Source organism: Cololabis saira, chromosome 13 (genome assembly GCF_033807715.1).
Source record: "Cololabis saira isolate AMF1-May2022 chromosome 13, fColSai1.1, whole genome shotgun sequence".
Taxonomy (NCBI): Eukaryota; Metazoa; Chordata; class Actinopteri; order Beloniformes; family Belonidae; genus Cololabis; species Cololabis saira.
In genome coordinates, this window is record NC_084599.1 from 36,336,255 (window position 1) to 36,360,663 (window position 24,409).

At 41.9% G+C, this 24,409-nt stretch overlaps 2 protein-coding genes across 3 annotated transcripts in view; one reads left to right on the plus strand and one right to left on the minus strand.

Annotated features, from left to right (window-relative positions):
• dennd1b (DENN/MADD domain containing 1B) overlaps positions 1 to 5,510 on the plus strand; it is a 52,795-nt gene extending 47,285 nt beyond the window's left edge. Inside the window, exon 14 of the mRNA XM_061738994.1 lies at positions 1 to 5,510. This exon is cut by the window's left edge and continues 70 nt beyond it. Coding sequence (XP_061594978.1) covers positions 1 to 740 — 740 coding nt within the window. The 3' untranslated portion in view covers positions 741 to 5,510.
• A 1,130-nt stretch (positions 5,511 to 6,640) lies between these two features.
• crb1 (crumbs cell polarity complex component 1) overlaps positions 6,641 to 24,409 on the minus strand; it is a 42,372-nt gene continuing 24,603 nt past the window's right edge. For both annotated transcript variants that reach the window (XM_061738819.1, XM_061738818.1), the window contains 4 exons: positions 19,937 to 19,984; positions 18,475 to 18,597; positions 16,386 to 16,512; positions 6,641 to 7,447 (listed from right to left, as the gene is read on the minus strand). In XM_061738819.1, coding sequence (XP_061594803.1) covers positions 7,229 to 7,447; positions 16,386 to 16,512; positions 18,475 to 18,597; positions 19,937 to 19,984 — 517 coding nt within the window. In that variant the 3' untranslated portion in view covers positions 6,641 to 7,228. The remainder of the gene's footprint in view (positions 7,448 to 16,385; positions 16,513 to 18,474; positions 18,598 to 19,936; positions 19,985 to 24,409) is intronic.

A 24,409-nucleotide genomic window follows, 5' to 3' on the forward strand; every position in this document is an offset into this window, starting at 1 on the left:
GTGGGTGGAACTTGGGTCAGGACGACAGCGCCGTCCACGGTAAACATCTCCCCCCGTCGCCGCGCAGGCAGCCCAACAAGAGCAGCCTGAAGGGGTCCAAAGGTCCTCCAGCAGTCCCACCCCCGTCCCCTCCCCGCGGTGCCGACACCCCCCAGTCGCACCCTGACCCCCGACCTCCAGGGTCACGGCCGGGAAGCCGCGACTCCCCCTCGCTGTCCCGGAGAGCTGCACCCACGGCACAATCTCCCGGTTTCTCCCACTCCATCAGTTCTCCGGCAGCCAAGTGTTCCCCGACTCCAGCCGGCCGCTCGCGGACCTCCTCGGACCCCCAGGGCGCCCCCGAGCCGCCCCAGAACCAGAACCAGACTTCGTCCACCGGCATCTTGAGGAGGAAGGTGCTGTCCAAAGAGACGGTGAGGCAGTTCCAGGAGAAGTCCCTGCGGCGGCAGGGCAGCAGGGGGCCCGGCGAGGACGGCGGGGGCTCGCCCAGGAACAGCCAGGCCGCCATGCCGGTCCCCTGGGAGAAGGACCTGTCCAAGGACGGCCTGCTGGGCTTCGGCCTCTGCCTGGGTCAGGGTAAAGGCTCGGGGGCCGCCGCGGGGCCGGACCAGGGCCTCCTGGAGGAGATCGAGTCCATGTGCTGCCTGGGCTCGGTGCTGCAGAGCAACCTGCCGCTCCCCCAGGTTCTCTGCAAGAACAGTCACCCCCAGGTCCAGGGCCAAGCCGCGGACGAGTCCTGAGTAGCACCGGAGCGGGTTTTTACTCTTCTATTACAGCAACCTTTGTCTTGTAAACTGTGAGCAGTTTTTACCTTTTTGTTTTTTATCTGAACATTCAGCTACGAGGAAAAATAATGATCCGAGACAGGTTAGCACAAATATACGAGGAGCTGAGAACGGTGCGCGAGTCTCCATCCGGACAGAAAGAAACGATAAAACATTACCGAGGGAGAACAAATCATCCTTCGTGCAGATATGCAAACATCAGATAAATAAATGTGATGGAAGTTGAGGCGGAGCGGTTTCATCCTCCGTGGTGGAGATGGAGACTTCCGCAGCCCGTTCTCAGTCCCGTTAATCGTTTCCATCGTCGATCATCCAAACATGTTGTCTTAAAGGAACAGTCGATACTTCGTAAGGATTAAGAAAGGGACGAGAACTCACAAAGTAACTTTGCACTCGTGGATTTATAATTTATAAAAGTCAGCTCCTACTACCTGGTACTAAACTGTGGTGAGTGAAACACGGCGGCAGCGAGGAGTTCCCTCGCGCAAGCCTCGCTGTGATAATCTGATTACTATGCCTTATTCGGACAGGTGATTTGTTTTGATACGCTGGTGTCTTAATCTGCAGACGCCACAGCAGCTTATTTATAAACAAAATCTAAAATGCAGCAGAGGACATTTTTTCTTATTAGATTGATAGAGTAGTTAATATATATATATATATCTATATATATGACGTGCTTTAAGCTGCTGTGTTGACGGTACTCCACGTTTCAGGATGTGCATGAAGAGACATGTCTGTACTGTAGCCCGACCCCCACGCTCTTCGTAGGTTCCTCAGGACGCTTCAGCCACCTTGAAGAGCCAGTATCTGCGCCACATTTCCTTTTACCCCCCCTCCCTCGACTCTCTCTCTCCCTCTCCATCAGCACAGGCCACTCTCGCCCCTCAACCTCAGAAACAAAGGCCAGTTTTGGGCGAACCGATGCCGTTTGGCGTGGAGATGGAGAGAGAACGTGGAGGGGATGGCGGTCGGTCCGTGTACTTCGCGGCCATCCGTTTTTTGAAATGACAAAATAAAAATATAGAAATAATCCAAAATAATCTGTTTCCCATCTTTGTTTTGATAATAATTAACGGAAAACGGATCATTATCCATTATCTGTTATCCGATTTCATTGATGTGTTTGAAAATCGAAATTGGGAATTAAAACAGCGAGTGGACAACTCTTTTCTCTATTTCCTATTCGTTTCCAACGGGGGGGCAGTATGTTAGAGTTCAGTACATGTTATTGATTGGACGCTGCTGCTGAACGGACTGTCACAACATCACTGCAGTTTCATGATGGAGTGAAGACAGATTACAGATTAAACTCATGTTTCACTCCCACGTTTCACATTTGATTTATTTTCTGTTTCAACATTAAAAAAATCTAAAACTGTTAATTTTCAATCTGATCAACAAAAGAACCAGAAACAACTTTCTTCATTTATTACTGCGCATGTGCAATCCCCCCATTTGTCCAATCCTTGTTTTCAGTATCCTTGGAAACAAATAGGAAATAGAGAAAAGAGTTTTCCACTCGCTGTTTTAATTCCCAATTTCGATTTCCAAACACATCAATGAAATCGGATAACGGATAACGATCCATTTTCCATTTTTTATTATCAAAAAAAAAGATGGGGAACGGATTATTTTGGATTATTTCTCTATTTTTATTTTGTCATTTCAAAACAAAAAACGGATGGCTGCGAAGTACACGGACCCCGCGGTACTACGACCCGAACGTGGCTGGTTCAGGGTTCAGATGTCAACTTTTGAAATGAGTTTTGGTCTTTGCATCAGATTTGTCGACGAAAAAACAAATGTAGATCATTTCACACCCCTCCACACCTTTTTCTTTTCATCTTTTTGCCTTTTTCTGCGTCTCCAGCCTGAGTGACAAGCTGCAAAGCCATGCAGCCCTGATGATTGTACTGTAGTGAAGCAATATAGCGTCCTTCTCGTCGATGTAACGCACACGACGTCCGACGTCACCGTCGCACAGACTCAGTGGAGGGAAGAGCTGCTTGTCATTCTCTGCATCACCACAACCCCGGGAAGGGGAGATGGGGGGGTTGTGTTGGGATTACTACATTTATGGTCGGCTGTTCTTATGATTTATGCCAGACGCCAGTCGGTGCGGCAGTTTAATAGCAGCCATTTCTCCCCTTCTTGAGTGCTGCTCTGCGTTAACGATTTGCTCATAAAGTCCTTGGCATGCGTCTTAAAGCCCGAGAATCAGTGCTGGTCATTTCAAAAAGAAAGAAAAGAGAGGGGGGGGGGACTCAAGAACAATCTACACTGACCTCAGTCACTGAAAACACTTTAACGAACTCGTGTACTATGCAAATATTTACAATTCTTTAAAAAAAAAAGAGGTCAGTTTCTGAAAATTACATTATATTTAAATACAAATAATATAAATCAGATTAGTTTTTGTGGGGAAAAGTACGTAAATAAGCATCTAGAGATGATGTCAGTGTGTTTAAGTGTGACGTGCCTTAATCAGTGAAGAGTACTGGCCCGGATCATCACGGTACCGTGTTAGAGATGTTTCCGGGCCGAACCGACACCACCGGAGGAGAAGCCTGAACACTTTTCTTTAGTTTAAGTTCTGGACCGACATGAAAGCGTGTCCTGGACGTGAGAAGCTGGTGGTTTCAGCGCGTAAAAGACCTTCTCTCGGTTTATCTGTCTTATTGTAAAGTAGATGCTTTGCTTATTTAGTTTGTCAACTTTGATGGTTCTTTTTTTATTTTTAAACTCTTGAAACACTTAACTGAACAAATAAAAAACAAACAAACTCAGCCAAGTTTGTATTTGATTCCAGATTGTATTACTTTCAGCTGAATAGATGTGTATTTTTTCTGGCTCGAGTATATTTTACATGGATATTTTATGACCTGTGTTGTACGTTGTGAAAGGACACCTAAAGGTAGAAGGTTTTATTTTTGGAGAAAACAGGAGGGAAGATGAGCAGATGTCAGACGCAGCCAGTCAGTCGCTGGTTCTGATCCAGAACCAGGATCAGAACCAGCTGGTCCGGTGCTGCCTCCCGTAAGTGCATGACTGTGCGGTACGCTGTGATTAGTAGCTGTTTTGCAGACGTGATCTGTCCCGTTGATCCTCAGTTGTAGTGTTTCCTGCATCCATGAAGCGGTGGAGGTCTCCGGTACGATTCCCTGCTTCCTCTTCAACATTTCTGCTGTGTTTTTGTTACTACTGTAAACCTGACTGAGTGGGGGGGCAAACATGATGAGTATTTAAAAGGTAAACCCATCCCGTATTTAGAGGAATCTAAAACAAAGAGAGGGGGATCTGCATTTCAAAGCCAGAAACTGTGCAAACATTAGATTGTTAAAGTTATTAAAGGGGACCTATTATGGCAACTAATACCTATTTTAAACAGGCCTTGAATGTCTTAAAAACAAGCTTTTGATTGTTTTTGCTAAATAAATTAGAAATTCAGCCTCTGAGCCATGTCTTTATCTTCCCATTCTCTAACCTCATTATCCATACAGGATTCTGAGTGGGCGGGGCTATGATAATGAGGCTCTGTGCTGATTGGCTGCCTGAATGACGCAATACTATGGGCAGAAATATGTGCCACTAGAAACTGAATTTGAATAATTTATATTTGAATTTGAATTTTACTGTGCCAGACATCCGGGTCTTCCGGAGGAAGAGCAATCGAGTGCAGATACAAAGCAGAAATTTTTCTACAAAACGGCAAGATATAAATCTACACTTTTTACACAGAATGGAGTAAACACAATAGGTTTCAAAATATCTAGCTCCCATTGGTCGTTTAAATCGTTGAAAGAAAATAGAGGTTATAGTAGGCTACGTGAAAAGGAGTTCTTTGTATCTGCACTCGATTGCTCTTCCTCCGGAAGACCCGGATGTCTGGCACAGTAAAATTGAATTTGAATTGTGAGAACTGAATGTAGATTCAGTTTTTCAATGCAATGATTCAAATTAAACAATACAAATTCAAATTATGTGATTCAGATTCAATTTTTTAATGCAATTATTCAAGTTGATCCATTCAAATTCAAATATGTAAATTATTCAAATTCAGTTTCTAGTGGCACATATTCACATATTTCTGCCCATACAATACACCACTACAAAAAAATGGTGGAAGCTCCGGCCGGTGGAGTTAGTTGTTGTTCCGGCCAGAGTTAGTTGTGGGCGTGGTTTCACGCATCGGAGGCCAACCTATGTAAATTGCATTTTGGTTACAGTACGTAACTACAGGAGCAGAATCTGAACGGCTCGTAGATCCACATCACACTGTATGGATCATCCGGGCGGCTGTACAGACACTGCAGAATTTGGTTGCTTTCCTCCTTCTCTGCGTTGGCAGGCTGAGGGGAGACCACTTCATATATGTTAAAGCAAGAAAAAACGTGTTTTTCATAATAGGTCCCCTTTAAGTTCCACATTTGGAGAGTATGGGGGGTGACTGATGACGTAGCAGCTTCCACCCATCATAGAAATGTTGACACTTCTCCCTGAGACAGAAGACGTGTCCCGGCCTCCGGTTCGGGTGCCGGTGCCGACGAACGCGCTGTTTTGCCTTTTACTGGTTTTCTGACGGCGTGCACGCTTGCATGTTGTCATTGTGGAAGAAGTAACTTTCTCAGACAGCTGAGATCAATCTAATGTGCTTTTCATGAGTAACTTGGTACAACTGCACACGATGTATGCACTGTGAACTGAAAATAAATTATACCGTTTTACGCTCGTGCGCGTCTGGACTCTTTCCTGTTGTCGTTGTTGCTCTTTTGGGTTTTAAACAACAGTAAAACTTGATTATGAGCATATACCTGGTTCCCAGCTGTGGCCACGCCCCTGACCAGGGTTATAACAGTTCTGAATTTTTCATTTTAGTTTAGTTTTATTTCGTTTTGACTTTTTCTCCTTCAATTCAGTAAGTTTTAATTAGTTTTTAGTGTGGGTTTGCTAGTTTTTATATTTTCAAAAATGTTTAGTTTTTATTAGTTTTAGTTTTAGTTTTTTCATACGTTGGGTTATTTGTGAGGTTCGGGATTTAAAAAGGTAAGAGTATGTACAGGACTGTCTCAGAAAATTAAAATATTGTGATTTTCTGTAATGCAATTACAAAAACAAAAATTTCATACATTCTGGATTCATTACAAATCAACTGAAATATTGCAAGCCTTTTAAACTTAAACTTAAACTTTATTTATTTTTATAGCACCATATACATTTGAAAATTGCAAGACATGGTGCTTTACATTTTTATTATTTTAATATTGCTGATCATGGCTTACAGCTTAAGAAAACTCAAATATCCTATCTCAAAAAATGTGAATATTCTGGGAATCTTAATCTTAAACTGTACTGCCGTAGTTGCCAGTTGGAGATAAACGGCCAGAGCGGAATAAATGAATCATACCCAGAGGCTTATATTGACAGGGTCGAAAACGGAGGAAATTATATCTATAATTTCAGTTTCTCATTTTTAGTTAGTTTTCTAAACACGCAATATAGTTTCAGTTAGTTATCGTTTTTGCCTTTTAATTTTCGCTTTTATTTAGTTCAGTTAACGAAATTGGTTTTTCAATTTTAGTTTTCGTTATTTCATTAGTTTTCGTGAACGATAATAACTTTGCCCTCGACCACGCTCAGGTGCACCGTGACGTCACAGACGTCCCGGTCAGCTTTAATAAGCGTCCTCGCTCGGATGAGAAGATCCGTTAGTGTGAACGGAGGCAACGCCGAGCACCCTGGCTTATGAGCGTGCATATTGGTGTTTAATACTTTAACTTTATTCACAAGGAAACATATGGCAGATGTGACAGAAATGAAAACCAAATGTTTTTTATTCAAAAAGCACTTGGGGTATTCAAGATTTAAGGAAATAAAAAAGCTGAGAAAAAGAAAAGTCAAAGCAGTATTTACACACAAAAACTTTAAAAAAATGCAGAGCATAAAGAGTTTATTCTTCTATCAAATCCCCGTCTAGCAGCTGATCCTGAAATGTGCCTGCTGAAGGACGTTATTGTCAGTCAGGAGCCAGCGCAGGAAAAACAGCCAAGACATTCACCGAAAAAGACAATAAATCAATTCTGGCAGCAGCGTTTGGCACAGTGATGTTCAGTACACAGTCAGATGGGCTTTTTTCCTGAAATAAATACACACAAATGAACATTTCCTGAATTTAAATCTATATTCTGCCATCTGGATGCAAACTTGATTAAACCAACTGTCTTGCATGGAAGTTTGTATAAGATGCCCGTGGTGACTGTGACCCTGCGTGGTTTTCACTTTGATCCAGCCAGAGTTGGTGTTTTCTTCCAGCACCAACACCCAGGTAACCGGCTTCACCTGCGCCGTGTTTCAGCTAGGTGAAGCTCTCACCTGCACAGCTGTTCATGGCGTCACCAGATCTCTTCCAGATGTGTAGGAGCCTCACAGAGCAGGTCCAGAGCTCATATCAGCCTCTCCATGGGCGGCGGCTGCGTGATGCTCCACATCTCCACCCGCGAGCCGTCCTTCTCCTGCCGGCTGGGGCTGTAGGTGCCGTGCGTGGCGCGCCGGCCCAGCGCCAGCACCAGGCCGGCGGCGGCCAGGACCAGGAGCAGCAGCAGGACCACGGACCCCAGACCCACGGACAGCCAGTAGTCGGAGGTCAGGCCCTCCTCGGTCAGCTGGAGGCACAGGAGGGGTCAAAGGTGATATCACGGCTCAACAACACTCACACCCACTGAACATTAACTTTTCTTTATTTTGTTTTCCTATCACACCTTCCACCCTTGGAACCGGCCCGGAAGCCAACCGCGTCTGTGAGGCATCACACACACAAACACATATGCGATTGCCATGCTGTATGACATCTTGACCTTAACTTTCTATTGCCCGTGCTAATGGGGCCACAGCAGAACATGTTGAGGTTCTGTCTAAGGCAACTGAGAAAGGTAGAACTATGTACATAAAATACATTTATTTAAATGCACTAAATTGAAATGCAATTGTAAGGAATGATAGGAGGTAGTGACCTCCTAAAGTCTTCCTCATTCTGATGCCCTTTATGTCATTTAATGAGAAAGAAAAGAAGGTTTTTGCAGGTTTTTTTTTATATATCTTATAGATATTATTTACTTTTCCTTCTTTTTCATTTCTCTTTATTTTCTTTTCTCCTATGTTTAGATACCACAGATTCTCTAAGCCAGTAAGGGGAGTTGGCCTGTGTTGAAAAATTTGATTTCCCAATTCTAAATCGATTCTCATATTAATTCCTAAAAATCGATTCATATGTCTAAAGATCAATTTTCTTTAATTTTTTTTTCTTTTATTTATTTATGTATTTTTTTTTTCATCATTACATTACAACTTTTGGTTATTTTTTTGTTTATCCCCAAAAAAGGAATGTTTTGTTGGACACGAGAATAACTGGTGCCATTTTTTTGCCTTTAAATATGTTTAAAGGTATGAAAACATTAAAGTGTTCAGTTATAATTGCATAAATTGTCTATATTTCATTACTTTATATACTGTCTTGGGGTTACATTTGCAAAAAATGCTAAAAACCAAATGCTCAAAAATTAAAAACCAAAATAGACCGAAAATGGAACAAATAAAAACGGAATGTGGGAAAAAATAAAACTGATTTCCTCCGTCTCTGTTTCCTCCCTGGATCTGTTTGGTAATTCTGACCCACACGATGTTTCTGAAAGCAGTTCTATCAGCATTCTGGGAGCTGATTGGTCCTTACAGCATCATTAGCTGCAATACTTGCTGTTTAATCTCAATATAATACTAGTAGTAATATTTTGCATAACTACAGTCATATAATTCATGCAACAGCTCAAAAAACAGTTTTAATAACACTAACCCAAATCAATATCCGAATCGAATCGGATCAAATCTTGATAATCGATTCTGAATCTTAAGAATCGGAATCGAATCGATTCTTGACACTTGAATCGATCCCCAGCCCTAAAGGGGAGGTAGTTGTGGGGAAACAGCCCAGTTATATAAGCTACAATGCCTGCAACAATGTAAAGAAATTTACGATTGCGTATGAATATAATCTTTGAAACTATGTATATATGATTTACTGTTTGTATGCTGTTGGGCGTGGGGTGGTAAAAAGCTCAATAAAAATAAAAAAAAACAAACAAATACACGCGCGCTTAAAGGCACATGAACAAAAGCCGGAATCCTTCCGTCCGAAATAGCTCAAACACGCGCGCTCCTTCTTTAAAGCAGCTTCACATGAAGAGCCCGATTCATGTCCAAGTGCTTGTAAAAACCCGCGCTGGAAACCGCCGTCTCCATCCCTGCCATTAGTCTCTGTCCCGGGAGAGTCGGGGTGGATTAAAGCCCCACGAGCGGCGGGTGCGTGATTATGTTTCATTACGCAGCAGCAGGCACAGGAGCACACCTTGTTGGCCTCAGAAGCTCAGAGGTTGGTGAACTTTACACCCAGCTATCAGCACGGAGACATCCTCCTAATTTCTGTTTCAAATTTTATTAGAGGGTATGCATTGACGTCACTTTCCCACTGGACCAGCCCCCTTTCTTGCACTGAGTGGCAAAACATCAGCAAAAATGGCTGCAACTAGTGGAGAAGACGGGATAACAGCAGATTATGGGCTTAGATTAAAGGCAGTTGGACTTGACAGTGACCCGTACAGTTACCCCAAGAACCAGTGGTCCATGGACATTAATATTTGGCCACGAATCCAGTTTCCTGATATTTATATGGACTTAATTTTTACGCCGGGGAAATACACGAAGCGAAGCTTGAAGGCTTACAAAAGTCTTGACGCTTGGACTTCAAGGCAGAATTTGTTGGTGAAATTAAAGTGATGAGGACACCAAACTTTATGATTTGACCGTTTAACGTTAGCTACCCAAAAATCCAACATTACCTGATACAAAATGGGAACCGCCAATCCACGTTTCGGTGCCTGGAGTCAAGTTGTTTCTGTGAATTGCAGTGATACATTTGTCTCTCTTAAAGGGATTGTGACATGAAAAACACATTTTTCTTGATTTTTTGTGTTTTGTTGGGTGTCTTGACATCAATTACACCCAAAAAACAACGAACTTTTAACATTCAGTGTATTGTGTGCTTTCTGGGATTTTCCGCATAATTATGCAAAAACGGCGCATGTGGTTTGGTGGCGGATCGTTACGTAACGATCTGCTAAATCACCGCCCCCTCCACCCAGCTCCCTGTCTCCTCTCCTCTCCAGCGCACCATAAAGGCTGATTTATGGTTCCGCGTTACACCGACGCAGAGCCTACGGCGTAGGGTTACGCGGCGACGCGCACCGTACGCTGAACCCTACGGCGTAGGCTCTGCGTCGGTTTAACGCGGAACCATAAATGAGGCTTAACACGGAGCTGTTTAGAGCCTGTTTTGTTCTAATCACCGGAGGAAAACTGCTAAGAAGACCCGCGGCCACTGACTGGACTTAAGATAAGGGGACAGTGCTGCTTGCATGCCTTTATTTTTATAATTGTTTGCTGTGGTTCGCCCTGCTGCTTTTCCGTGCTTCGCCTGTCGCTCCCGGCTTAACTCTCCGACGCCGCTGTGAGCGTATGGTTGGGTTGGAAAAGGTTTGGAGGAGGAGCGGCGCAATGATTGACAGGAAAGGGGGGAAAGGAAGCGTTTTTCACGGCGCAAAAAAACACTGTAATAAAAAGCCAGGAATGGAGAACTAGAGTGAAGTTTTTCTTGTTACACTCTTTTAGACACATTTGAGGGATGTTGGCCAAGACTTTTAATAGTGTTAAAAGCATGTTAAAAATGATGTCACAATACCTTTAAGCTAATTTTTCAGCAGTCTGTAAAACGATAACTCCAATTTCTAGCTATATCTACGAGTACAGTCAATCCCACAACAGCTCTTTCCCATTTTAGATGTTTTCCAGTTGCTCAAACTGAAAGTTTACTCAGTCTTTCTGCCACTCAGTGAGCGTAACCCGCTGTAAAGTCGCATCTGTGATGTCATGTGCATTCCCTCTATATAAAAGTAACAATATTACATTGAGAATGTATATCACAACCATAACAAAAACAAAAATGCCCCCCACTGAGGGTTGTGCTGGTGCAGGTTCAGATGGTATCAAAATTGTGTTCTTACAAAACATATCGAAGAGAAAAAAGAAAAGGAAATCTTGGAATCTTGAGGTACAGTGACCCCACCAATCCACCCCCGACCCAAATCTTTAAAAATGTTAAGTAAAAGGCACACAAAAAGAGGAAAACAAAGTTGTCAGGCGTTAATATCTAAACCTTGAGCTTCTCAAACGTCAAGGGTCCACCGTGTTCACTCTCTCACGGTATAATCTGTTGTATGAGAATCATGGAAATAAGTTAAAGGGGACCTATTCTGGCATCTAATACCTATTTTAAACAGGTTTTGATTGTCCTAAAAATAAGCTTTTGATTGTTTTTGCTAAATAAATTCGAAATTCAGCCTTTGAGCCATGTCTTTATCTTCCCATTCTCTAACCTCATTATCTATGCAGGATTCTGAGTGGGCGGGGCTATGATAATGAGGCTCTGTGCTGATTGGCTGCCTGAATGACGAGATACACCGCTACGAAAAAATGGCGGAAGCTCCGGCCATTGGTCTATTGGACTGTCCTAACTGGGCGCAAGCGACGCAGCGCGCTATTTTGAGCTGAACATTTGTCGGACGCCCTGCTTCTATTTCCTTCCTGTCGCTCGCGTTGAAAGCCGGTTGAAAGCGCTGTAGGAAACAGTCATGATGAGGAATGGCTGATCCAGTTAGTTGAAATGAAATCTCTATGATTCCTCCTCATTTCACTACAAAAACCTCAATAAAGTGGCAGCTGCTGGAGGGAGATGGACAGAGAGCGTCCGATGTCACGCAGTGCGACGCGATAGTCGGACACTTGCATGCAGTTACACGTTTTTATAGTTGTGGGCGTGGTTTGCATTTTGGTTACGTAACGAAAATCAGCAGAATCTGAACGGCTCGTAGATCCACATCACACTGGACGGCTCATCCGGGCGGCTGTACAGACACTGCAGAATTTGGTTGCTTTCCTCCTTCTCTGAGTTGGCAGGCTGAGGGGAGACCACTTTACATATGTTAAAGCAAGAAAAAACATGTTTTTCATAATAGGTCCCCTTTAAAAAGGGTTGCCAGGTCTTATAAAATGTACCCTCTGAGCCTCTAATTGAAAATCTTATCTTCTCTAGAGTAAGACAGTGCATAATGTCTCTGAGCCCCTGAGTGTGTGTGGGCGAGGCCGTCCCCTTCCATCTGAGCAAAATGGCCCGACATCCTCCTAATTTAAAGTACAACCATCCCGAGGCAGAAAAACAACAATAATAACTCGTGCGTTCACGCGCGGCGCCGTGGACATCAGAGTCTCCCTCCTCGGCTGCAAGTTCCTCTTGTTGGCTCTTGGAAAGTGCTTACCTGTCACTGCAGCACAGTGGGCTGTCAGAGCCAGCCTGACACGAGCCTGACACGCCCGCAGCCAGGACCTGCCATCAGTCACGACGCCGACGCCGAGGTGTCTAACTAACCCGTCTGAGGCCTCTGAGGCTGTCAGCACTATCCACCTGCTCCGCGTGTGTGTGTGTGTGTGTGTGGCTGCCAGGTAAGCTGCCCTCATACGTCTCTGTGAAGCCGCCTGAACTTCTGTGGAAGCCACCATTTCTCTGCTGAAGCTGCATTTCAGCAGCAGATGCTGCTTTTCTCTTTTTCTTCCTCTCTCTCATTTTTTTTTTTTTTTTGCTGGCAAAGCAAACTGCTTCCTCTCCTCCACTCTCCTCGCTCCCAGAGGACGGCCACATTAGTGCCAACACTGAAAAACTGCTTCCCGCCCCTCTTACCCCTCCATCAGGGCTACCTGAGCTGGAAAAGCACACATCAGGCTTCAGAAATACGCGCGTAAGAGGGAGGATGGCCGCGTGTTGCTACCCCATTACGCAGCATAAATACTGATTATTAAATATAAATGAGGAGGGATGTGAGATATTAAGCTGGTTTTATTTTCTGTTTAACTGAAAACACGTTTATTTCACCGTACACCTTTTTGTGATAATATTTGACTGAAAAACAGCTCTGTGGTAAGAGGTGTCAAGTAACAAAGTACAAATACTTCGTTACCTTACTTAAAGGAGCTGTATGTAAGAGTAATAATAAAACGAATCATAAAATGACCCCGATATGTCAACAGACATTTAAAAATCATGTTCATTTCAAATACTTATGTCACTGACAACAGCACTCAAGCCAGGATATTCCAGTTTAAAACGAGGAGTTGCAGCCCTCAACTGATGTTTATGTTGTCATTTTTTGTTTTGGCCTGAAGCTCCACCCTCCACCTATCTCCCAATCACCAAGTCAGTATTGTTTCTGAAGCTCCACCCTCCACCTATCTCCCAATCACCAAGTCAGTATTGTTTCTGAAGCTCCACCCTCCACCTATCTCCCAATCACCAAGTCAGTATTGTTTCTGAAGCTCCACCCTCCACCTATCTCCCAATCACCAAGTCAGTATTGTTTCTGAAGCTCCACCCTCCACCTATCTCCCAATCACCAAGTCAGTATTGTTTCGGCATCCGGGTTGCCAGCTCGGCTCTAATTATGGCAGCCATGGCAGCCTACGTTCCTGCTGCATTCTGCAGCCTACCTGGCAACCTCTGGTTGGGGGGAGGAGGGGGAGGGTACACGCCGCTCAACAATATTTTGAAAGTGACTGCAGTACCAGTTTTGTCCATTTCTTACAGACGGCTCCTTTAAGTAGAAATTTTGGTTATCTATACTTCACTGGAGTAATTATTTTTCAGACGACTTTTCACTTTTAATCCTTACATTTTCACACAATTATCTGTATTTTTTAGTCCTTACATTTTAAAAACAGCCTTGTTACTCTATTTCATTTCGGCCTTTAATAAAAAACTATCCAGTTAAATTGCTCCATCCGGAAAGAGTGAATTTGGTTGTGGTTGTTTCAGATGTTCTTGTCCAGTTTTGTTCTTACATCCGTTCCCTCAGATTCCTGCAACTAAACTTGGATGTACATTCCAATAAAGGTTAGGATAAATGATAACATGCCTCTGAAGTTTGACTTTTTGCACCATTACAATACTTATAGGCAACTAGTCATCATATCTCCTGCTCTCTGAAACACATGTTAATGCTCAATAGTACACATATATGGTTCTTTAATATATTTGCATTATACTAAGATGCATTCATTTTCAATGACTTTTGTCCTTAATGGCTTTTTTCCCCCTTACATTACTTTGACTTTTATAATTTAAGTAGTTTTGAAAGCAGTACTTTTATACTTTTACTTGAATAAAAAACTTGAGTTGATACTTCAACTTCTACAGGAGTATTTGTAAACTCTAGTATCTATACTTCTACCTGAGTAATGAATGTGAAAACTTTTGACACCTCTGTCTGTGGTGAATTTTTAAGCAAATGTTCTCTAATTCATCTAAGTCTTAATTTGTGGGTCACAAAACACATATAAACCATTAGTTTATAAGTTTGAATTTAAAAGTCGTGCAAGATCTTTGTTCTTCCGGCATCCACCTGTCCTGGAGTGTGTGTGTGTGTGTGTGTGTGTGTGAACTTGTGTTATTCTGGGATTTACATCCTGTTAAAACAGATTAAGGGTCTATTTACGGCCTCCTGGTTTGCACCAGACTTCAGCGGGTTTAAAAACACACAAACACGCAAATTGATGTTTGGAAAAAGAAAAAGACAGAAAAAACGTATGGATCAATCGATGGAAATGGGAAAATGAAACAAACGTGTTGTTATGGAGGAGAAGGAGACTTGAAAGATATTAAAAGAGGACAGAACAAAGCAAGGCTGATTCACTTTTATTGGACCATAAAGACACAGAGACACAGAGAGTAAATATGATGAAGGAAAAGTGGACAAACATTGAACACAGATCATCCAGCAGGATGCGGAACTGAAAGACAAACAACAAGAACACACGTGAAGCCTATGGTGACAGAGATACTGTACAGGTGGGATGGTTGCGTGACCACGGCGGCGCCGGGAACGTGGAGAGGTTCCACACAAGCGGCGCCTCGGAGGATTCACGCTCAAAATATCTTTGGCTCTGGCGAGGAGGTTTAGAGACGGAAAACATCTTCTTTGGTACAAAACAGCGCGCGGCAGTCAGTCACCGCGCCGCTCTGAACGCACATCAAGAACAAGTAAGACATCCAGGCGCCTCAAGGTGCTTTTTGTAGCTACAACACTGTTTCTCATAGTTCACAGATTCCTGCGTGTGGAGCTCCTGAAATCCGGTTTAGACGAGACTGACAGGGCGTCATCAGAAGGAGACATTATAAATAACTCATTATGTTTCATAATGTTCCTCCCCATGCTAAAATAAAGTGTTTTTTTTCCCCAATTCTGAACAATATTACACCTTTTTGTGATAATATTTGACTGACAAAACAACTCTGCGGTGACTTTTTAAGCAAACGTTCTCTAATTCATCTAAGTCTTAATTTGTGGGTCACCTTCTGCCTGCTGAGCTCGGTTTCAACTCTCAGCTTTGAGGAGGCAACTTATTTGTTTTAAAAAATAATAAATGATGGCAGCATGCAAAGACGGCTGCTCTGTCTCAGTTCAGGAGTCACTAAAGGGCAGCAAAGTCTGAACCACAAACCGAGACTTTCAGGCAGTTCAGGTGCTGCATCCTCCACGGGGGACAAAAACAATATCATTTTCTGAATTTTTACTTGTACAAACTATCCAACTTGCTAAAAAAAAAAAATTAACAACCCTAAAAATAAAAAAGAAGCACAATATGAGATATTTAGCTTCTGGACTACAGCCTGTTGGAGCTGAGAAATTGTAATGTACAGGACTGTCTCAGAAAATTAGAATTTTGTGATAAAGTTCTTTATTTTCTGTAATGCAATTTAAAAAAAAAAAAATGTCATACATTCTGGATTCAATACAAATCAACTGAAATATTGCAAGCCTTTATTATTTTAATATTGCTGATTATGGCTTACAGTTTAAGATTAAGATTCCCAGAATATTCTAATTTTTTGAGATAGGATATTTGAGTTTTCTTAAGCTGTAAGCCATGATCAGCAATATTAAAATAATAAAAGGCTTGCAATATTTCAGTTGATTTGTAATGAATCCAGAATGTATGACATTTTTGTTTTTGCATTACAGAAAATCACAGTATTCAAATTTTCTGAGACAGTCTTGTATATTTTTTTAATCTAATTTTTTTTTGTAAATAATAATTATCGACTGATTCAAAAACATTATTACATTTGATTAAACTGTCTTTAAATTTGCTGCTGATAAAGTTGGATTTAATAAAGTGCTGTTGATGAGAAAAATGTTATTTTAAGGCACAAACATTTCCCCAGTTCTTGACATAAAACCACAGAAATCCCTACTACGTTTTGTTTGTCATAAATAAGTGTCATCTGCTTCCCAGAAGACACACAGACTGCTCTCTCTTTCCTCTCTCTCAGTCATTTGCCCCCCAGTCCACCTCCGGCCCATCGTCCAGCCTGAAGATGAGGTAGGAGAGCAGCTGGAACAGGTTCTGCCACAGCAGCACCGCCACGTAAAAGTAAATGTCGCTTACGTCCGTCTGGCACGTTTCTCCAGCGTAGCTCATGTCGCACACGCAGTGGAACTTGTTGATGAGGTTGCGGCAGTAGCCTCCGTTCAGACAGGGGTTGGACCTGCACTCGTCCAGCTCCTGCTCGCACCTGCAGACGCACAGAAAATAGATGACAATGACAAGAAGAGACTGAAACTGTCAGGTCATAAAGGCAGTATTATAAGTTGCATATTATTATTTTTTAACCGCTGGCTGGCTACATCCGGCTTGCTAGTCTGACACAAACCCAGAGAAGAAGAAAACTGCAGTTCATCCACTGACCACTAGGGGCTGACTTTAAACTGAGGCTTCAGAAGACGTACGGACGTCACAGGGCGGTTGTAGAGTCCTTATACGGTTCACGGTGCTATCCTTTCTCGAATGACGTATTAAGATTGCGCTCAGATATGTTTAACTAGAACAGGGGTTGGCAACCCGCGGCTCTAGAGCCGCATGCGGCTCTTTAGCGCTGCCGTAGTGGCTCCTGGAGCTTTTTTTTTTTTTTTTTAATGTCTTTTTTTCTTCTTTTTCTTTTTTTCCTTTTTTCTCTTTTTTTTCTCTTTTTCTTTTTTTTATTATTATTTTCTTCTTTTTTTAAATTTTTTTTCTCTTTTTTTTTTCTCTTTTTTTCTTCCTTTTTCCTTTCCTTTTTAATCTCAACATTTCAACTTTTTTCTCGACATTTCGACTTTTTTCTCAACATTTCGACTTTTTTCTCGAGATTGTACTTCAACATTAATCTCGAAATTTCGACTTTTCTCTACATTTTGACTTTTTTCTCAACTTTTCAACTTTTTTCTCCAGATTGTACTTCAACATTAATCTCGACATTTTGTCTTTTTTCTGTGCATAATGAAAAACAAAAATCTCCCCCCAGCTATAACTAATATAGATACATGCAGCATCTGTTGCCTTCATTCTAAGGCTGATACAAGACTTTTAACTTTTTGCGGCTCCAGACATATTTGTTTTTTGTGTTTTTGGTCCAATATGGCTCTTCCAACATTTTGGGTTGCCGACCCCTGAACTAGAATGATGCATCCATGTTGATTGTTAAGTATAAAGTTTTACTTGTGAAGTTATTTTTCCCAGCCTGCTCTTCTAACTCTCTAACTGGGTGTAATGTGTATCTTTACGCTGATGATACAATGCTTTTTACTTAAACATGGGCAGTGCTACAATTCCTCAGCACTGCTTTACAAGCTCTTTACTCTCATTGCAAATTAAACTAGACTTATTATTTCGATATATTTTAACTGCCAATAACTGAACATTTTTTTTATTTAGAGCCTATGAAAATCCAATCTCTAACGTGTTATTCATGCATCATCTTGTCCATGCACATCTAAAATGTGTGATACTGAGAACAGATTTGTCGAGTCTGGGGAGAAAACAGTGCACAGGACCTTCGAGCCCTCAGGCAGCGCTGCATGAGAAATGCCATATTTCTATGAATAATATATCCACATGCAAAAACATTGTCTGCTGTTGAATCCGGGAACCTAAAACTGCACTATGCAAGGAGATATCCATATATCACCTCTAAGGTATAGGGGCACACGCTTCTCTCAGATGGATGGGGAGACTAAACAAGAGTCTCTAGTCACATGTGTGCTTTTGCCAAAATTATTGCAGTAAAACCATCATGGGTAGTGATACGGGGCTCAACCACTGCAGTATGAGAGATCTGAACATCTACCAAGATAACAACGATGGAAAGAGATCCAGTGGACATTTGGAAATGTGCATGACCTTGTATCTTGTCCCTGAAGGTCTGTGATCATCTCAGCAGGACCGTTTCAGCTGCATGTGTGCAGCTCAGCTCATCAGGTTACTCCATTTCCCAAATGTTTAAAGGGAGGATGATTATGTTGCACAATGCTACGCATCCTTCTCTTTTCCACTTTTGAGTACTTTGTTGATATCAAATCATTTCTTTTTCCACATAAGTCTGTCAGGAAGTGATGGAACATCCTTTCATTTGTACTACAAACATGTTTTCAGTCGCAATGTTTAAGTGGCACTGGTTTTATTGGCTGATATGTGTCCACGTGTTTTGATTGCTTCCTACCGGTGGCCGGTGAAGCCCGGCCGACAGTCGCAGGTCAGGTCCCGGTCAGTGCAGTTGCCTCCGTTGAAGCAGGTGTAGTTTCTGGTGTCGTCGCCGCACACAGAAACGGGCAGCTTGGGTCGTCTGGTGGAGAACAGTCAGTGGGAAGAGAGCATCAATACTAGGCCTGTGTTGAAAAAAAATGATTTTCCGATTCTCATATTAATTCCTAAAAATCGATTCGTATGTCTAAAGATCGATTTTTTTTTTCATCCTTACATTACAACTTTTGGTATTTTTCTGTTTATGCCCAAAAAAGGAATGTTTTGTTGGACACCAGAACAACTAGTGCCATGTTTTTCCCTTTAAATATGTTTAAAGTATGAAAAAATTAAAGTTTTCAGTTATAATAGCATAAATAAAGTCTATATTTCATTACTTTATATACTGTCTTGGGGTGACATTTGCATAAAATGCTAAAAACCAAATTCTCAAAAATTAAAAACCGAAAAAATGGAAAAAATTAAAACGGAATGTGGGAAAAAATAAAACCGATTTCATACGGCCTGTTTGCTGCCCTGGATTTGTTTGATAATTCTGCCCCACGATGTTTCTGAAAGCAGTTCTATCAGCATTCTGGGAGGTGATTGGTTCTTACGGCATCATTAGCTGCCAATACTTGCTGTTTAATCTCAATATAATACTAGTATTCATATGTTGCACAACTACACAGTCATATAATTCATGCAGCAGCTCAAACACCAGTTTTAATAACACTAACACAAACCGATATCGGAATCAAATCGATCCCCAGCCCTAATCAATACACGTGTTTCCTCTCTCTTACTCATCGCTGAACTACTGTAGCTACCGAGGTGTGGAGAAGCACATGTGCTGCAGACTTGATCTGATTTTTGTCTGTTACAATCAGTAATAATCAACCAGGCAGGAGCTGCTTTTCCAGCCCCCTGCTGTTCCCTGTAGGAGAGACAAAGAGGCTTAGGAGGCGACTAGGATCAAAAAGATTAACGACCTCTGGCCGCCCGGCACCAGCAGGATGTCAAATCACATGTGCAGCAATGAAGAAGCAAACCATTTGTCTATAAGCCTCCGTTTGGATGAAGCAAAGCAGCTTTGTCTATCAGCTACTTGAGATTCACTCTTCAATGGTTACAAAAATACACGCTTATTTCCGAGAGTGTACCATTTCTGTAGGGAAGCTTCTATACGGATGATGGGGATCACTTTTGAACCGCGACTGTCACTCACTTGAAAAAGCGGTCGGCTCATTTCACAACAAACGTCGTCGGAATGAGTGTTAATATTTGCTTTTCTTGGCATTTTGTTGCACACAGTTGAACAAAAGAACGGGAGGCGTCGTACATGACGTCTGAGAGACGAATATCTAACAGGAAACAAACACCTGGGAACACGCGAGAAGAGGGAGGGAAAAGAAAGGAGAAGAAAAAAAAAAAACACTCACGCATTTTTGTGTACAGCGATGTACCATGGAACTTCTTCAATGCGTTCGCTGCGGAGGAACAGAGAGGAAGACGGTGAGACGAGGAAGAAAGAGGCACAAACAAGAGAGACAAACAAAGGAGAAGTCATTTTGATGGAAACGGTGGAGCCTAGATGTTCCCGGTGAAGGGAGGATGCTCGGCTGGTGGCTTGCTCACCGAGACACTTGCAGGAAAAAAAAGGTTTTACTGTGTGTAAAAGAGGCAAAATGCAAGAGGCTGTGTGTTTACGGGATAAATGGTTGGAGGCGTTCCCCAGCTGGCTCTCAGAGGCAAACGTAGATGACAGGAGGGAGAAACTGAACCAGAAAGCTCTGTGTAGTGTAGAGGCCTTTTCTGCACGACACTAGAATAGAAACGCAGCTTACGCCTCACAAACGCCTCACAAACGCCGGCACGTGGAGACTTTTACAGTGGAGAGGTTTAAGAACATTTATGTTTAACTTCTTTTGCACATAAATACATTTAAATATCTAAAGGAGCATCTATCGCCAGAGCCCCCAGGAAACTGGACCACATTACACCGGTCATGAAATCACTACACTGGCTTCCAGTGAGTCAAAGGATAGAGTTTAAAATCTTACTGCTGGTCTACAAAGACCTGAATGGTCCTGGACCAAAATACAATCTGGATCTGTTAGTTCCTATGAAGCTCCCAGACCCCTGAGGTTCATCTGGATCTGGTTTGTTGTGGTTCCCAAGAACCAGAACCAAGCAAGGTGAGGCAGCGTTCAGTTATTCTGCTCCTCACCGGTGGAACAAACTTCCTGTAGACCTGAGGTCTGCTCCAACTGTAGATCCTTTAAATCAGGACAAAAAACACTGTTAAATTAAAGCTGCAAGCAGCGATGAACGGGCCCTCGCACTCACGGCCACCGCCCCCCATAAGCATATCAAAAATGATACCACCCACAACTTCCTATGTCAAACCATTCAAAAGTTATAGCAGAAAAAAGGGACAACCAATCAGAAGAAGGGGCGGGGCTAATTCAGGCCAATGAAAGTCAAGGACTCCATACAGAATGTGATGACACCACCCACGACTCTCTATGTCAAACCATTCAAAAGTTATAGCAGAAAATCGGGACAACCAATCAGAAGAAGGGGCGGGGCTAATTTTCGCCAATTATGGTCAAGGACTCAATACCGAGTCCCATGACACCACCCACGACTCTTTATGTCAAACCATTCAAAAGTTATGGCAGAGAAAAGTATTCTAGTGGGCGCTGTTGAGCCGTTAGGCCACGCCCATTAATGCAAACCATGAAAAATCTAATTTATCGCCAGGCCTGGCTTGCCCATAGGAAAAACAACACCAACCGCTGCTGAGTTTGTGTGCAGTTTCCCTTTGAAACAATATCTCACACTACTGAGGTTAGATGAAAAACATTAATTCGATGAAGTTGGTAATTAAAGGAGCATGAGGCAGGATTGAGGCAGGATTTATGAAAAAAATGTGTATACGTTTTAAGTTTTCTAGTAATAATGTCAGATGAAGCGTTCCAAACCAAAAAGAATGAGCCCTCTAGCGTATCTGTCCTTTGCCTTGAACAGTGTGCTGCAAAATGTGCTGCAATTGTGCCCGGAATTTCCCGCGCTGTCCTGCGGATGTGACGTCACATGACGCTGCATGCGCGTTCTCCCCGTTCTCCCGTGCCGGCTTCACTGTTGGCTGCAGTACCCCCGACGGCCGTCGTGGTGAAGGGTGGCGCTAGAGAGTCTCATTTCTTAAAAGGAGCCTCAAGCTCCTTTAAAGATTACAATATTTAGATATCACTCATCACACCAGTAAACAGGAGAAACCACAATGGTCAATTCTCGCCAAATTGAGTAAATTCCAATTGTCCCTGAACGCACCAGTGGATGAAAGATGCAGTGGATGAAGAAATAATCATCAGTTTCCGAATTCCGACGGTGTATATTTTTATTTGCACCTTTTGCTATAAAAAAAAACAAAAAACAGTCAATGAAAAATGGATAGGAATAGTAAGCCAAGAGGACTTATAATATTACAAAGTTCACTCTCACTCTCAAATAAATAAATAAATATATATAAATAAATACAACAACACACCCCTCTCCCCTTCAAATAAATTCAAATGAACAATCAAACTTGTTTCTTTATACAATTAATTAATTTATACATTTATCAATATTCCATACCATGTCTTTGTAAAAGAGCATAATACAAAGTCTTTCAGCATAAAAGTACGTATTTTTAATGTGTGACAGCGTCCTGTTTCATAACTAAATCTCTGCCAGCCTCTCCAAGATGGCCGTCGGTACCTTATCCAAGATGGCGGCCGCGCTGAACGTCAGCTCCAATGCCCCGCCCCCCCGCGGGAGATGCGCGCGCATAACAAGCCCCCCCCTCCCCTCCCCCCACCCCCCACCCTTCCCTCCGTCCCCCGCGGGAGCACCCCTCCTTTCTCTCCTCTCCTCCTTTGGCTGTCAGTCAGAGTTAAGAATCCAGTGAATTTAACATAAATATTAATAGAAAATCAACGGTCCCACTCAGGCTTATGAAATTCACAAGATATTTTCTCATTATAGTAAACAACATATCTATGAAGTCGGATGTCAATTTTGACATTTTGTGACAAAGACATAGCTTTTTATGTTATTAGTTAATTTTTTTAATTTTTAGAGTGACGGAGTTCTCAGAAAATAATATGTTCCAGTGTATGATTTTTTAGTCCTGTTGTAAGCTATCTGAAACTGCCATTTAATTTTCCTTACACAAAATCTCAGATTTTTAATTAATATTTTACCAGAAATACAGAGTGACATAAAAATGCCAATTCCTTTCAAATTACGGCCACGATACGCGACACGGTCAACAAGGGACCTACTGCCAATCAAATGTGTCAATTTGCTTAAGATTGGATAAACCAAACAGCAACTAAAGCACATAATTTGATGAAAAATGTATACCTGACCAAAAGGTGGCGCTATGGAGTTCATCCAAGATTGTCATATCCACTTGTTCAGAATGCAAGCCCGATTAAATGTATTGAATTTGGGTTCATTCTGACCAATTATGTTTAAGTTACAACAACTTTTATGTTCATGGCGAGACCCCGATATTTGACAACCTCTGACAGCGACGCCCTTTGACACAAACTTACAGTTTTCACTGTCACTCATCGTCAATGTCTTACCTATTATCTGACCAACTTTGAGATCAAGAAACTGATCTCGTTTGGAGCACAGATGCATACTAGAAGACATGACAATTCCTGGTGCCAACAGGTGGCGCTACAACCGATCCTGAATATTCCACCATAGATGTCTTCAGGCTCAGTTTACAATCATGCACATACGTTTTCAACCACATCAAATCATGTATTGCTGAATTACAGCCAATTGATGTTTGATGGCGAAGCTTAAAAATGACCTCAAACTTCGCCGGATAACTACAGTCACGCCCTCTGGCAGAAACTTAAAAGCTTCGCAATTTAGCGTCGGCCATGTGTCTAGATTGTACAAACCAAGTTGTGAGCCAATTCGATAAAATCTCTAGGAGGAGTTCGTTAAAGTACGAGGCCTAGAAATGATCAGAATTCATGAAAAATGACATTTTCTGTTCAAAATGCCGGACTTCCTGTGTAACTTAGAGCATGGGTCCAAAAGACTTTTTTGTAGCTCTTTGTCTAATATAATACTCACATAAAGGTCATTGCTGTAAGTCAAACCATATTGTGGGGCTCTTCAAAAAACATAAAATAGGTGGCGCTATAGAGCCCATTCTTGTGGACCCATGCCTGTCGCCCATAAAATACGTAATTTTACGCGACTCTGGAAGCGTGTGCAAAATTTGGTGAGTTTTCCAGCATTTTAAGGCCTCCAAAAAGGCAATTTATTTACGGCGAGAATAATAATAATAATAATAATAATAATAATAAACATCACAGATACAATAGGGTCCTCGCACTTTCAGTGCTCGGGCCCTAATTAAATACTTACCAGCTGTACTCTACTGCCCTTACTTTTTAACAACTTGTGCTTTTTATTATTTTATTTATTCTATTGTATTTCATTGTATTGTGTTATTATTTCTATTTCCCTTTTGAATTGACTTGTTACTGTTTAATTGTGTCTTGCTGCTTTTAATGTTGATGTAAAGCACTTTGAATAACCTTGTGTTGAATTGTGCTATACAGATAAACTTGCCTTGCCTATTACTTTCATTAGGTCATTTAACAAATAACAAAATAGTCTATTTAAAACTGCAAATTACAGAAAAATCTTGACATACATGTTTAGATAGATAGATGAATGTATCTAAGGTGTTTTATGGTCTTGTTTTTAAAAAGCTACCAAAAACAGATAGCTGTGATGTTGAATTGAAGGCAAGGCAATAATCCAACCTACTGAAAATGAATGCATGGATACGTTTTTCCATGTCTTGTTTAGACAGAAATCCCTTAATTCTA